A 15894-nucleotide genomic window follows, 5' to 3' on the forward strand; every position below is an offset into this window, starting at 1 on the left:
ATAAAAAAAAAAAAAAAAAAAGTTTTCCACGGGAGTACCCCTTTAAGTGTACACAACAATATACAATATACACCTACAATATACTTGCCTAATAGTCTCAGGTTCAGGTGGGAAAAAGAAAAAATGGGTATGGGAGGCTTCACTGGTTTGAGACGAGCGGCTCTTTATGAACCACCCCCCTCATTCATTTCCGTGAGTCAACAGGAAATTGACTCAACCAAAATGAAGAAAAGGTAAAGTGTTCCCCATTATCATATACTGGAGAATATACCTTTAATTTAAAATAAATGGACCACAAATTGTGTGTACTTTTGTATAATCATGCAACTTCACTTTTTCACTTCAGTTAGAGTTCTAATTAATTATTATTATTATGAAATGCACTCGACTCTGATCTGGTACACTCTGCTATGTGATTCTGATAAGGAAAAGAAAATGTTTACATGAAGCTGCAAATATGTGACAGACAAGTTCTCCCTTCCTTTGCTTCCTAGATTATAGAGGGTTCTATAAGTGTTAAAGTATACAGCTCTGCCGCTTTTGGAGATTTTTTACTTTATCAGGAATTATTTAGAAAGAATATGTATATTAAAATGTACTATTAATAAGATAAATACACTAATATCTGAAATATCAATATAGTCCTTTCAGACATATCAATGTACTGTTATCAGATAGATAAACACACTAATATCTGATATCGTTTTTTTTTTTTTTTTTTTTTTTATTGTACCAGGGAATTGACAAGTTAATTAAAATGATTCTGACTGCAGATCAATATATATTAATTTTATATTTATATAAATATATTAATACTTAAATATTTATGTGCCATTTCTAATGCTGAAAAAATATATTTGTTACCTACTCTTAACCTATATATCCAGCTTGCTATTTGCTTGCAACTAAGATGAAGACCTTGGAATGACGCTAGGAGACCCAAGATGAGACTTCAGAAGACAAAACATTTGAAGAAGATACAGATTGTATGGAAGGACAAAGATCTGGGTTCTTCCAGTCTCAGAGTGAAAGAGCCGGATAAGTGAACTTTGGCCAAGAAAGAAAGATATGTTTAAATATGCTAATATATACAGAGATAAAGCTCAAATAACCACTCAAAATGTAACATGATGATTTTGACGTCATAACTAACCTCCCTTTTTTGTCAAATGTAAAAACAATGTACTTCCGTGTAATAAACAGAACTCCTTGGGGCAGCTCCTTGATCAGTATGCTGAGAAGGAGATATGATACCAACATTCTGTCTGGTGTGTATTCCTTGTGCCGGCACTCAGCGGTACACAGCAGCAGTCACTCACATTTTAAGGCCTCATCCGCACCCATCCTTGACATTAGCAGTAGAGAGGAAAGTGCTCATAGGTGTAAGCAAAGGCTGTCCGGGCATGCTGGGAGTTGTAGTTTCGCAATAGCAGGAGGCACACTGAAACACTGGCTTAGATACAGAAATAAACATATAAGCTACATTTAGTTATACCTGTAAACTCATAACAATTATACTTAGTGTTATTGTTAGACTTATTCCCTACCCTGGTTTTCTATTAGCATATGTGTTATAGCGAGACGTACTCTGTACCAGTTTTTACTATTCATGAAAATAATTTCAATGGATAACCAGGGGCCCCAAGGTCTTTCTGTACAGTATGTGTGCCCTTGGCTGTCACCTGTATGAATAAAATCGTGACTGCTTGATACTTCGATTTGTCTATTTGCCAGCACATACTGATACACAACTATGGCATGGACCTGGCATACAGGTGCACGCTGCTGAGGCTAAACTACAAACACAAGCAAGAGAATTACAGCAGCACACCTCTAGCACAAAGATATATATGAAATATGATATGCTATATTGCTATATAGAAAAATTGAGGTTCTTAGCTTACCATTTGGCCAAATAGCATGTTCCATCCCACCACGATAAGGTAACTTCATTGGGACGGACCCTACACCATGAATATGGCTTTGAGCATTCAGTTCCCAGGCTTGCAAGGTCTGAAACATCCAGCACCTTATAAAAAGGGTGGGATACACGAACCAACATGGAGGGAGCCACTCCCCCGCATACATGCAATACAAAAAAGGTAGAAATTGGCCAGCACATACTGATACACAACTATTGCATGGACCCGGCATACAGGTGCACACCTCTGAGACTTAACTACAAACACGAGCGAGAAGTTACAGCACCACACTGCTAGCACAGAGATATATATGAAATATGATTTTATATATATATATATATATATATATATATATATACACGTCTTTTAAAAACAGGGAGTACCTAGAGCATTCAGTGGAATGGAACATATTGAAACATATATATCCCAAAGTACAAGAAGGTAAAGGTGGGAGGGGCTATCATACTATTAGTCCCTCTCACCTCCACCTTATTTCAACTTTACAAGCTATGTAACTATGGGGGGAATTCATTAAGACCTGTGCTAAGGAAAACTTGACAAGTTGCCCAAAGCAACCAATCAATGTACATAATACCATTATATGTATATTTTTATATATATTGTTTAAAAATTCTGTATATTTTTGTCCCTATAGCTATTGCCTGTGTGTCTCTGTGAGGAGTCCAAATACAGGCAGTGTAGGTGGACAAGCAGGGCTCTGTGCACTGAGGACAAGCAGGGCTCTGTACACTGAGGACAAGCAAGGTTCTGTACACTGAGGACGAGCAGGGCTCTGTGCATTGGGGACAAGCAGGGCTCTGTACACTGAGAGCAAGCAGGGCTCTGTGCATTGAGGACAAGGAGGGCTCTATAAAATTAGGACAAGCAGAGTTCTGTACACTGTGGACAAGCAAGGCTATGTGCACTGAGGACAAGCAGGGCTCTGTACACTGAGGACAAGCAGGGCTCTGTACACTGAGGACAAGCAGGGCTCTGTACACTGAGGACAAGCGGAGCTCTGCGCACTGACGACAAGCAGGGCTCTGTACACTGAGGACAAGCAGGGCTCTGTACACTGAGAACAAGCAGCGTTCTGTGCACTGAGGACAAGCAGGGCTCTGTGCACTGAGGAGAAGGAGGGTTCTGTGCTCTTAGGATAAGCAGGGCTCTGCACTGAGGACAAGCAGGGCTCTGTGCACTGAGGACAAGCAGGGCTCTGTACACTGAGGACAAGCATGGCTCCGTAAACTGAGAAGAAACAGGGTTCTGTACACTGAGGACAAGCAGGGCTCTGTACACTGAGGACAAGCAGGGCTCTGTACAATGAGGACAAGCAGGGCTCTGTAAACTGAGGAGAAGCAGGGTTCTGTACACTGAGGACAAGCAGGGCTTTGTACACTGAGGACAAGCAGAGCTCTGTGCACTAAGGACAAGCAGGGCTCTGTGCACTGAGGATAAGCAGTGCTCTGTACTCTGAGGACAAGCAAAGCTCTGTGCACTGAGGACAAGCAGGGCTCTGTAAACTGAGGAGAAGCAGGGTTCTGTACACTGAGGACAAGCAGGGCTCTGTACACTGAGAACAAGCAGGGCTCTTTACACTGAGGACAAGCAGGGCTCTGTACACTGAGGACAAGCAGGGCTCTGTACACTGAGAACAAGCATGGCTCTGTACACTGAGAACAAGCAGCGTTCTGTACACTGAGGACAAGCAGGGCTCTGTGCACTGAGGAGAAGGAGGGTTATGTGCACTTAGGATAACCAGGGCTCTGCACTGAGGACAAGCAGGGCCCTGTGCACTGAGGATAAGCAGGGCTCTGTACACTGAGGACAAGCAGGGCTCTGTACACTGAGGAGAAGCAGGGCTCTGTACACTGAGGAGAAGCATGGCTCCATAAACTGAGGAGAAGCAGGGTTCTGTACACTGAGGACAAGCAGGGATCTGTACACTGAGGACAAGCAGGGCTCTGTACACTGAGGACAAGCAAGGCTCTGTAAACTGAGGAGAAGCAGGGTTCTGTACACTGAGGACAAGCAGGGCTTTGTACACTGAGGACAAGCAGGGCTCTGTGCATTGAGGACAAGCAGGGCTCTGTGCACTGAGGATAAGCAGGGCTCTGTACACTGAGGACAAGCAAGGCTCTGTGCACTGAGGACAAGCAGGGCTCTGTAAACTGAGGAGAAGCAGGGTTCTGTACACTGAGGACAAGCAGGGCTCTGTACACTGAGGACAAGCAGGGCTCTGTGCACTAAGGACAAGCAGGGCTCTGTGCACTGAGGCTCTGTGACATGTTCCCAGATCACCCATCAGGATGATTGACAAGCCAGGAGCCTACACGGAGCTCTGCTTGTCCTGTCCTCACTTCCTGTATTTGGTCTCCTCACAGAGACACACAGACAATAGCTGTAGGGACAGCATTTTTCTCACCCAAAAATGTACCAAATTTTTTTTTTTATCAATGTATATTACAAATATAACAAAGTTTTTGTTAATGATAGGTACACTTTAACCTACAATAATTTCCTAAAAAAAAAAAGATTTAAAATGAGAATATAATCTTGTATAATATTATTCAATATTTATTCTACAATATTAAATACTACAGTGCATTTGTGAAAATACAAAACAACTATCATATGACATTTTAAAAGAAAATTCATAACATTTGTTTTGTGGACCATACTATTTTTTAGATGGTATTCCTGAAAGAGTATCTCACAGTTTGCACGTTTTCTTACATGTATTTTACTTCCAGAGGCACCTGCATAGAAATTGTAATACAATGCAGGACCCTCTGCTAGGAAATACACTAAGATGTCAGTCTGCCTCTTGAACCCAGATATACTAGAATATTAACTCTTAATTCTCTGCTTTCATAGGACTACCGAGTGAATATATTTTTGAGACAGCAATGGAACGACCCAAGACTCTCCTATAGTGAATACCCCGATGATTCTTTGGACTTGGATCCCTCCATGTTGGATTCTATTTGGAAGCCTGATTTGTTTTTTGCTAATGAAAAGGGGGCAAACTTCCATGATGTCACAACGGACAACAAGCTACTGAGGATTTTTAAAAATGGAAACGTATTATACAGTATAAGGTAATGTAATGTGCTTATCCGTGTAGTGAAGAAGTTATGACTGGACAAATAGTTGTCTCAACTTAGGTTATAAAATCCAGAAGAGTGATATATTTTTTCCATATTTGGATCACAAGAATAATATCTATCATCTATCCATCTCTCATATCTATCTATCTATCTATCTATCTATCTATCTATCTATCTCATATCTTTCTATCTATCTCATATCTTTCTATCTATTTATCTATCTATCATCTATATCTCTCTCTCATATCTATCTATCTATCTATATGTCCATCTTTTCTATCTATCTATTTAATCTATCCATCTATCTACTTACCTGCCTATTGTAGACTCACACCCACCTTTACTTGTACATGTTCACAATTTTCCTAAGGTCATTTCAGCGTTTGTTTTCCTGTTTATGTAATACATTTTAAGTCACTGTTCCGTATCTAATGCCTGACAGCTCGTTGCTGCACTCCTAAATCCAGCTCTGAACACCATTTTGCATAAGTTTTAAAAATTTCTAACTTGAGAAAATGTCAAACGCATTACCCAGTTCATTTCACAGCGGCACCAACTGACTTCAATTTCTCAGCGAAATGGCATTTAGTGTCACTTAAGGAAGAGATACCATTCTATCCCATGTAATGGTTTGACAGGCTGCACGCAAGTTCCCTCTTTGTAAAGGAATGTGTGCTGCCTGATGAGTGATTGAACAGTGGAGGAGAATAGATTCTGATTCCGATCTTATTTTTAGTTATACTTAAATTCTTTATTGTTTATATATTCCTGTGGGCTTGTCTTCTACTCAGGAATATACAAATTCATTTTGTTCCTCAAAAATATATATATATACCATTAATGCATAAAATAAAAGCCAGTGTGTGTTTAATCTTATTAAGCTATGAAAACAATGACAAATTGCATGACTATCAAATGTAAATTTACTGTCAGTAGTTCTATATTTATACCAAACTTACTGAACTGCTGAAATGACTACTGCTGGTTCCACTCTGCTTTCTTCAGCTTTCCTAGATTTCACCAGTCTCTCTAATAAGACACTTCATTTTAGCTTTATTATGGAATCATTAAAGGGGTATTCGAAGCATACAAAATATTTTATAATTGACTTTCAAAATTAAAAAACAAAGCCATACTTACCTGCCTTGATTACCCACAACGTCTATTCCAATCCCAATCCCAACTATTCTTGGCTTCACCCCACTTCTTTTGACATTTCTAAAGTAAATATCCACTCAGCTAATCATTGACAGCAGTGGTGTCCGATCTCAGCCCGTGATTGGTCGATTGGAAGCATTGGGGACTGAAAGCCAACTGAACAACAGCTGCAAAGGATCGGAGCAGGTGAGTATGGCTTTTTATTTTCATTTTGTATTTCTTGAATTCCCCTATTGATGATTTCATAGTAAAGGTAAAATTGGGTATATCATCAAAGAGACTGAGGATGTATAACAAAGCTGAAGAAAGCAGAGTGGAGAAAACAGGAGACAAAGTAGCAGAGTTCTGCTGCTTTGACAAACTGGCAAAAAGTTCTGGTTCTGAACCTGTACATCACCAATAGCCCAACAATGTGTATATGGCACTGTTTAAGAGTCCTAAAAGCCCTGTATAACACTGTTAGGTAACTTAGGTGTGTATCTACCGACCTTTGACCTTTTTTTTAAGGCAAAGTTAATTTCAAAGTTATGCAAACATGTAGGGATATGAGTAAACGGATGGTACCCAGTGGTTAGATAGATAGGATAGATAGATAAAAACACACTGCACTAGAAGATTTTTCATGCTTTTAAAATTAGTGGCCGAAAAATATTCCTTTTTGGAGACAGATGCCTACTGGCTGGCTTTACCCGAGTGGTCCAAAATTATCTCTTTTTGGGAGTAACAGCAGGTTTTGCGACTGCGAATTGAAGACACAGTTTCTCTTTAGAAGCTTGGAAAAATGATTCCCATTTTAGGGCGTAGAATAGGATTGGCAACTTAGAAAGCTCTAAACCCTTTCTTCATGGATTCACAATAACTGAACTGACAGAACAGATTCTGAATACCCACTGCTGCTTTACTACAATTATTATATATATGTGGTCCTACTCCTATCTGTGTTGTTAACCGCTTAGTGTCCCTCACAGAGATCTTCATCTGACACCTGCTGTATCAATAATGGTTGCTGAAGATATGTGCATAGGCTTTTTTAGTGGCTTTACATCCCCCCCTAAGTTAGAGCTTTTTAGAAAAATACTAACTTTAAGCAAAGTTCTGACTGAGCTCAGTTTCTGTCGGTTCGGTTTGCCCATGTTTATCTGTGAGATCAGACATTGAAAGCACTTTCTAGCCATTTGTCACCAATGTTTCTAATGAGACAACCCACTTGAAGAAACATTCCTGAGAACATTGATTTCCTTTGTTATTACCTTTTGGGATGGGATACCTTCTCTCTTTAGTGTCCTTTAGTCCCTGTGTCATGCACCACCCCCTAAGGCCATGCATTCAGGATAACAAAGTGTAGGAGTTTGGCTTTGAGTGCTCCTTCAACTTGCACCGTGGTAACACTGAAAAGCAACCTTGCCCTCTCATCGTGCATTAAAGAGACGTTTCTAAAAGCAAATATATCCACTGCTTTAATGACACAGTGGACAGTTAAAAACATATCTTATAAATGGTTTTACTGTTCTCCATCTATACAGACATTGATCCTATATGGCCTTTTTCTTCTTATATAGCATGAGATCATATTTTGGAGATAGATTGCTTGTAGCTACAATCTTTAATGATATAATTAAAGGAAATGTAATTTCTCCTTCTGGCACAGAATATAGATTTTGGTACAAGAAACAAGTCACGAGTCAATAGGTTAAGCAAGCAGATTCAAGATGGTCAGGGATGAGCAGATATTTTGACCAACAGTATTAATAATAAGCATTCATGCCAATAAACAGTGGGCTTATGGAAAAAGGATGTTTGGGTAAATTGGTATTGGGAATTGTGTGTGAGTTAGAATGTGTATCAGACACAGTTAAAATATCCTCATGAGATATGTACTTATCTGAATTTTATCGTCTGTGAAACTAATATCCAAACATGAATAATTCTTTAAAACTAATTGGTGTCTTTATGGGCAACTTTGCCAATACCAGCCTACGAACTGATCAAAACCATATAACAAATATGTTTTTGTGGTCTTGCTATTAGCCAATAAAATATATTTTTTTCAAGATACACTCTAGTCTCCAGTTACTGTGAATCCCAGTGACTTTTTCGAACTATTAAAAAACTCAATAATTTCCATAGTCCGAATGTATCTTCTGTATAAATGCCTACTGAATAAATTCCCCAGGACCATAGGTGGGGCCATGGCTGTTGGTGTGTAGCATACCAGAGAGAATAACAAGAAGCTAATTTGTGTTCGCCAGGGTACAGGTCTAGGGCATAGAACTGAATTCTTGCTTATTTTAGAATTTTATTATACATTAATATTGGCTGAACCCAACCATTCCAGCGGGACCTGCAAACCATTAAATGTGCATGCAATTTCCTGATTCTGATATTGCAAGGTTGAGTAAAAAGAAAAGATCCCTCTTAGGCGCTACTTCTCCCAACAAATTTCTCTTAGAGATAAGTAGATGAAAGTTAGGTCTTTTTTACTTATACCGATTGGTATAAATAAAAAAGACCTAACTTTCATCTTCTTACGTCTAAGAGAAATTTGTTGGGAGAAGCAGCGCCTAAGAGGGATCTTTTCTTTTTACTCAACCTTGCACCTTCTGTGGACAGACGTCCATCTGGATCCACATCCTGACGGAAGTGCTGCACTCCCGGCATCATCCTATTCTCTGATACCCCAACCATCAGGGTGATATGCGCATATTATTGCGCTCAAGGTGAGCTCAATACCAGCACTTCATTTTCTCTCGCACCCTAGGATAATGCACTAGGCGCCCTGTGTGGTCCTTTTTTTCTTTTTTCTATTTCCTGATTCTGATATTGGCAGACATAAGGATTTGGCAGTTGGATTTCAGTCTGCATGATCATTTTACTCTCAGCAGAGATAAGTTGCCATACCAGGTTTTTGGCATGGAATATAGATTTAGGTACAAGAAACATTTTTTCAGATCACATGCATACTCAATGTATAGCTAAAAGTGTATGGGGATTGGGAGAGCATCCACATTTTTGTTGTCCAACAGCTGTCTATAGTGTAAAGACATTTTTGTATGGCTTATCACCTTGTGGTATTTGGCTTGGAAACAGTGTTGATTACCACATCCAATTGACTTCGATGAGAGACAGGGAACTGAAGTAAAAACTAAAAATTGGATCCTATAAGAGCTGGTCCAGGATAAGCTATAAACTTCAGATTTTAATCAATTTGGGATTAAAAAAGGTTTACTAAAGCACAGACATACGTGTTTATGCTTTAGTAAAGTGCACTTTCCTGACAAGGGTCCGGAAACACATAGATTTGTGTTTTGGTAAACCTTTCTTAATTCTAAATGGATTAAGGACCGAAGTTTATACCTTATCGTGGACCAGCTCTTATAAAATCAAATTTTTTGTTCAAATCCTTTACTTCAGCTGGACAAGCATAGCTCAGTTTCAGGAGGATCACAAGCTGCAGGACAAGACATTATACTGATATACTAGCATAGAGGCGTTGTGCTCTTAGCACAATGTCAGCCGGTATGTGTGATATCACTTGGCCATTGTGTCAACTGGACTTTACTTACTTCACAAGAGGCACGTGAATTTCTCTTTTGCTGTTTCCTTATGGCCCTTATGTAAGGTTAGGTACTGATGTTCCCTTTAACCTGTTGGGGACGGAGGGCGTACCTGTACGCCCTTAACCCACTCCCTTTCTGTAACGCGGGGGCCTTGCCCTGGCCCCGGGTCTTAGCGGGTCAGGCCTGGCCTCTAACAACGGCCGGGACCAATGGCTAATAGCGCGCGCTATGAACCCTTTAGACGTGGTGTTTAAAGTTGAACGCCGCGTCTAAAGTGAAAGTAAACTAATACTGGTTAACTCAGGGGGCTGTTCGGGATTATGACATCCCGAACAGCTGTAGGACAGCTGTAGAACAGCTGGTGTCTGTTTGTCAAATGACTGCTCAGTTCCTGAGATCCAGGCATGAGCAGTCAAGCGGGAGAATCATTGATCAATGGTTTCCTATGAGAAACCATTGATCAATGTAAAATTGATTTGGAGCTATAACATTGCAAAAAACATTGCTCCTATGGGAGCTATAACATTGCAAAAAAAAGTGGGAAAAAAAGTTAATAAGGATCAATTAACCCCTTTTCTAATAAAAGTTTGAATCACCCCCTTTTCCCATAAAAAAAACTGTGTAGATAAAAATAAACATATGTGATATCGCCGCATGCGGAAATTTCTGAATTATAAAAATATATCATTAATTAAACCGCATGGTCCAAAATAGAGTATTTTTGGTTACTTTTTATATCATGAAAAAAATGAATAAAAAGCAATCAAAAAGTTCATTTAATACAAAAATTATACCGCTAAAAACTTCAGATCACGGCGCAAAAAATACCGCCCTGTACGCGGAAAAATAAAAAAGTTATAGGGGTCAGAAGTTGACAATTTTAAACGTATACATTTTCCTGCATGTAGTTATGATTTATTCCAGAAGTACGACAAAATCAAACCTATATAAGTAGGGTATCATTTTAATCATATGGACATACAGAATAAAGATAAGGTGTAATTTTTACCGAACAATGTACTGCGTAGAAACAGAAGCCCCAAAAGTTACAAAATTACGTTTATTCTTCAATTTTGTCACACAATGATTTTTTTTATCAGTTTTGCCGTAAATTTTGGGTAAATGACTGATGTCATTACAAAGTAGAATTGGTGGCACAAAAAATAAGCCATCATGTGGATTTTTAGGTGCAAAATTGAAAGGGTTATGATTTTTTAAAGGTAAGGAGGAAAAAACGAAAGTGCAAAAACTGAAAAACCCTCCGTCCCCAAGGGGTTAAGTCAATGGGATAATGGTGATGGCACCATAGACGATTGGTCAAGCTGTGGACTCCATATGACAACCTGAAAGGTCAAACAACGTCACCAAATACATGTATGTTTGTAGAAGAGCCAGGCTCTTATTGCAGTAGGGATTGTTGGTATCTCAGTATCCGTAATGTTGTGTCATCAATTTACTGATTCATTAGTTTATCTTGTAATAGAGCATGTCTGTAGTACGTGTGTCCCGTATCATCTCACACAGCTGTTCCCTTAATAGGGAAGCGTGTGAGCATGCACCATTTAAATGTATAAGTCTATAAATTATGTATACTACTTAGCATAAATTCAGAAACACATTAATCACTCCAAATCCTTAGTGCTAGATCCTACAGAAGATCGTGTTACAGTGAGTCATCCGTTTTTTTTAGTACCGTACTGTACATTGATTTTGCTCGTAAAGAAGTGGTTCCAAAGTCTAGTATTACATAAAGCACATGATAACTATTCAGACTAATCCTTAAGCATTGAAGCACAAGGCGTACAGGCAGCAAGGGAAGACTAAGCCAGAATAGAAATGAAATATTGGATTTTCCATAAATACCCAAATTCAGCATATACACTCCCTTTTCACCCCACTTAAAGGGGTATTTCACTGCCCCAGCGTTCGGAACATTTTGTTCTGAATGCTGGGTGTGGGCTGTGTGGGTTGTGACGGCATGCCAAACCCCTTTAATGTAAGTCTGCCACAATATGGGACACCCCCTCCCATAGACTTGCACTGAGGGGGCAAGACGTGACAAGGGCCGTGGCCCTGACGTCACGACCCTCGCAGCCCGAACCCAGCTTTCAGATGAAAATGTTTTGAACGCTGGGGCAGTGGACTACCCCTTTAAATCATATAGGAAAAAAACTAAAGATTTAGTTACCGGGTAGCCTCACGTAGAATAATTCTCCTCTATAGAGTGTTGGGGGAAGGTGCTTTAAAACTTAAGGGAAGGTGCTTTAAAACGTAACCTTTAATGTAACCACTAAAAGGGGTAGTCCGCTACTCAGTGTTTGGAATTGCATTGAGGGGGCAGGATATGATGTCATGAGGGGGCGGGGCTATGACATCACACGCTCCTGGAGCCAGCTCCAGCGTTCGGAACAGTTTGTTCCAACCGTTTTTAGGACTTTTTGCCGGGACTAATGACAGAGGTTTTTATTGCCATTCAGTGACTATATGGTCTATATGGTCTCCTCTTGCTGCTGCGACTCCAGGCTGTGCTATTCAAGCACTATATGGTCTCCTCATGATTCCGCCACCTCCAGGCATTGTCATTCAGCCACTATATGGTCTCCTCATGATTCCGCCTCCTCCAGGCTTTGTCATTCAGCCACTATATGTTCTCCTCTTGCTAACGCCAACTCCAGGCTGTGCCATTCAGGCACTACATGGTCTCCTCATGATTCCGCCACCTCCAGGCTGTGTCATTCAGCCATTATATGGTCTCCTCATACTGATGCCACCTCCAGGCTCTGTCATTGTGCCGCTCTGCGACAGTGATTCTAATAGCAACGCCTCTAATCTGCATGTCATACTGAATAGCACTATTATTTCACTAACCCAGAAGACACTCTATGCGTGTTACAGCAAGGCAAAGTGTTCTACACCCATATTGAGGCTCTCTGTAGGCCAGAAATAGCCAATTGTAATAGAGATTGGCAGCAAATAAATTCGGACCGATCCAATTTTTTTCAGAAAATTGGGGAATCAGCCGAATCGGATTTTCAATAATTCGCTCATCTCAAATCCTTACTCCAGCAGCGCTATTTTCAAGAAGTATCCAATAAGTAGCATTATTCCAGCAGCAGGGGTGTATAATGACAATTACAATATAATACAAACAGATACAATTGTTGTTGAGTCTTTAGTATGCAGTGCTCCTATGTTAGTTACAATGTTCGGTGTTATACACTGTGTGGATCCCCTGTTTAGTTAGCCGCCTGGTCCAGAGAATACAGAGAGAATGCAGGATCTTTCTCTGCTGATGCTATATTGTGGGTCTTTTGTTGTGTATACTTTTTTTTTTCTTTTTATTATTGCTGTTTATACACATTCCAAAAAAACAATCCACAGATTCAAAAGCCTCATTTGTGTTACTGTATAAAACCTGCCCTACCCACCCCCACCCACACTATCCCACCCCCTTCCTCCCCTCCCACGTACATCAAATCAATCAATCAATCAAAGGTCAGGGAGTCCGGAGGTCAGGAAACACCACTTAATCCCCTCCTTTCCTTATTCACCCACCTGAAATGTTCCCCCTCACCGTTTACTTATTATCTTTCAATATTTTAACCCAAAATATCTTAAAAACTACCACTTCAAATTTACAAATCCTTACATCCGGTCTTCCGAGCTCCCTGCCCTCTCATATTTCACATTTATTCATACAATGCCCTAAAGATTCGGGGAGGATGGGAACAAAAAAAAAAAAAAAAAACTCTTTTCTCTCCCTCTCCTCATATTATTATACCATTTAATGCAATTAGGACTTTTCGGGGATATCCACTTTTTGACAATCATCAAACGGGCATAGAACAGCATTCTTAAAACAGCTTTTTTTTTTTTTTACCTGCTGTTATACTTGAATCATCTCCCAAAATTGCCACCACAGGGCAGAACTTCATACGTATACTGGTTATCTCCTCGATTCTACCGTATACTTCTCTCCAATAACTAACAATCTCAGGACAATTCCAAAAAATATGTAACTGACCTGCCTTCTCAGTGTTACATCTATTACAATTACTTTCTCTTCTTATACCTATCCTTTTCACACAAAAAAAAATAGGGTGTGTAGTAAAGTCTATGCTGTCACGATTCGGCTGGCAGGAGGTGGATCCTCTGTGCCAGAGAGGGATTGGCGTGGACCGTGCTAGTGGACCGGTTCTAAGCTGCTACTGGTTTTCACCAGAGCCCGCCGCAAAGCGGGATGGTCTTGCAGCGGCGGTAGCAACCAGGTCGTATCCACTAGCAACGGCTCAACCTCTCTGACTGCTGAAGATAGGCGCGGTACAAGGGAGTAGACAAGAGCAAGGTCGGACGTAGCAGAAGGTCGGGGCAGGCAGCAAGGATTGTAGTCAGGGGCAACAGCAGGAGGTCTGGAACACAGGCTAGGAACACACTGGGAAACGCTTTCACTGGCACGATGGCAACAAGATCCGGCAAGGAAGGGGAGGGGAAGTGAGGTTATATGGGGAAGTGCACAGGTGAATACACTAATTAAACCAACTGCGCCAATCAGCGGCGCAGTGGCCCTTTAAATCGTAGAGACCCGGCGCGCGCGCGCCCTAAGGAGCGGGGCCGCGCGCGCCGGGACAGGACCGACGGAGAGCGAGTCAGGTACGGGAGCCGGGGTGCGCATCGCGAGCGGGCGCCACCCGCATCGCGAATCGCATCCCAGCTGGAAGAGGTATCGCAGCGCACCCGGTCAGCAGGTCTGACCGGGGCGCTGCGATTGCGAGGATGTTGCGAGCGCTCCGGGAAGGAGCGGGGACCCGGAGCGCTCGGCGTAACAGTACCCCCCCCTTGGGTCTCCCCCTCTTCTTAGAGCCTGAGAACCTGAGGACCAGACTTTTGTCTAGGATGTTGTCCTCAGGTTCCCAGGATCTCTCTTCAGGACCACAGCCCTCACAATCTACCAAAAAAAATCTTTTTCCTCTGACCGTCTTGGAGGCCAGTATCTCCTTTACGGAGAAGATGTCAGAGGAACCGGAAACAGGAGTGGGAGAAACAAGTTTGGGAGAGAAACGGTTGATGATGAGTGGTTTAAGGAGAGAGACATGGAAGGCATTGGGAATACGAAGAGAAGGAGGAAGAAGGAGTTTGTAAGAGACAGGATTAATCTGGCACAAGACTTTGAAAGGACCAAGATAGCGTGGTCCCAGTTTGTAACTGGGGACACGAAAGCGGACATATTTAGCGGAGAGCCATACCTTGTCTCCGGGAGCAAAAATGGGGGGGGTTCTTCTTTTCTTATCGGCAAACCTTTTCATGCGGGATGAAGCCTGTAAAAGAGAATTTTGGGTCTCTTTCCATATGGTGGAAAGATCACGAGTTACTTCATCCACAGCGGGCAAACCAGAGGGCAAGGGAGTAGGGAGGGGGGGAAGAGGGTGACGGCCGTACACCACGAAAAATGGGGACTTAGCAGAAGATTCAGAGACTCTGAAGTTGTATGAGAATTCGGCCCATGGTAGAAGATCTGCCCAGTCATCCTGGCGGGAGGAAACAAAATGCCGTAAATAGTCACCCAGGACCTGGTTAATTCTTTCTACTTGCCCATTGGATTGGGGATGATAAGAAGAAGAGAAGTTTAATTTAATCTTGAGCTGTTTACAGAGGGCCCTCCAGAATTTAGACACGAATTGGACGCCTCTATCCGAGACGATCTGCGTGGGCAAACCGTGAAGACGAAAAATGTGTACAAAAAATAGTTTTGCCAACTGAGGCGCTGAAGGAAGACCAGGAAGAGGAATAAAATGTGCCATCTTGGAAAATCGATCAACGACCACCCAAACAACAGTGTTGCCACGGGATGGGGGTAGGCCAGTAATAAAGTCCATACCAATCAGTGACCAAGGCTGTTCGGGGACAGGCAGAGGATGAAGGAGACCAGCAGGCTTCTGGCGAAGAGTCTTATCCCGGGCACAGACAGTACAGGCCCGCACAAAATCAACAACATCCGTCTCCAGAGTCGGCCACCAATAGAAACGAGAGATGAGTTGCAGGGACTTTTTGATGCCCCCATGGCCTGCGAGGTGGGAGGAGTGACCCCATCTGAGAATCCCGAGACGTTGGCGTGGAGAAACGAAGGTCTTCCCTGGAGGAGTTTGCCTG

General features: G+C 41.6%; 1 protein-coding gene across 3 annotated transcripts in view; it reads left to right on the plus strand.

Moving 5' to 3' along the window:
* GLRA2 (glycine receptor alpha 2) overlaps nucleotides 1-15894 on the plus strand; it is a 177045-nt gene that overhangs the window by 34826 nt on the left and 126325 nt on the right. For all 3 annotated transcript variants that reach the window (XM_056559167.1, XM_056559166.1, XM_056559165.1), the window contains one exon: nucleotides 4800-5023. In XM_056559167.1, coding sequence (XP_056415142.1) covers nucleotides 4800-5023 — 224 coding nt within the window. The remainder of the gene's footprint in view (nucleotides 1-4799; nucleotides 5024-15894) is intronic.

This window comes from Hyla sarda, chromosome 2, assembly GCF_029499605.1.
Source record: "Hyla sarda isolate aHylSar1 chromosome 2, aHylSar1.hap1, whole genome shotgun sequence".
Classification (NCBI taxonomy): domain Eukaryota; kingdom Metazoa; phylum Chordata; class Amphibia; order Anura; family Hylidae; genus Hyla; species Hyla sarda.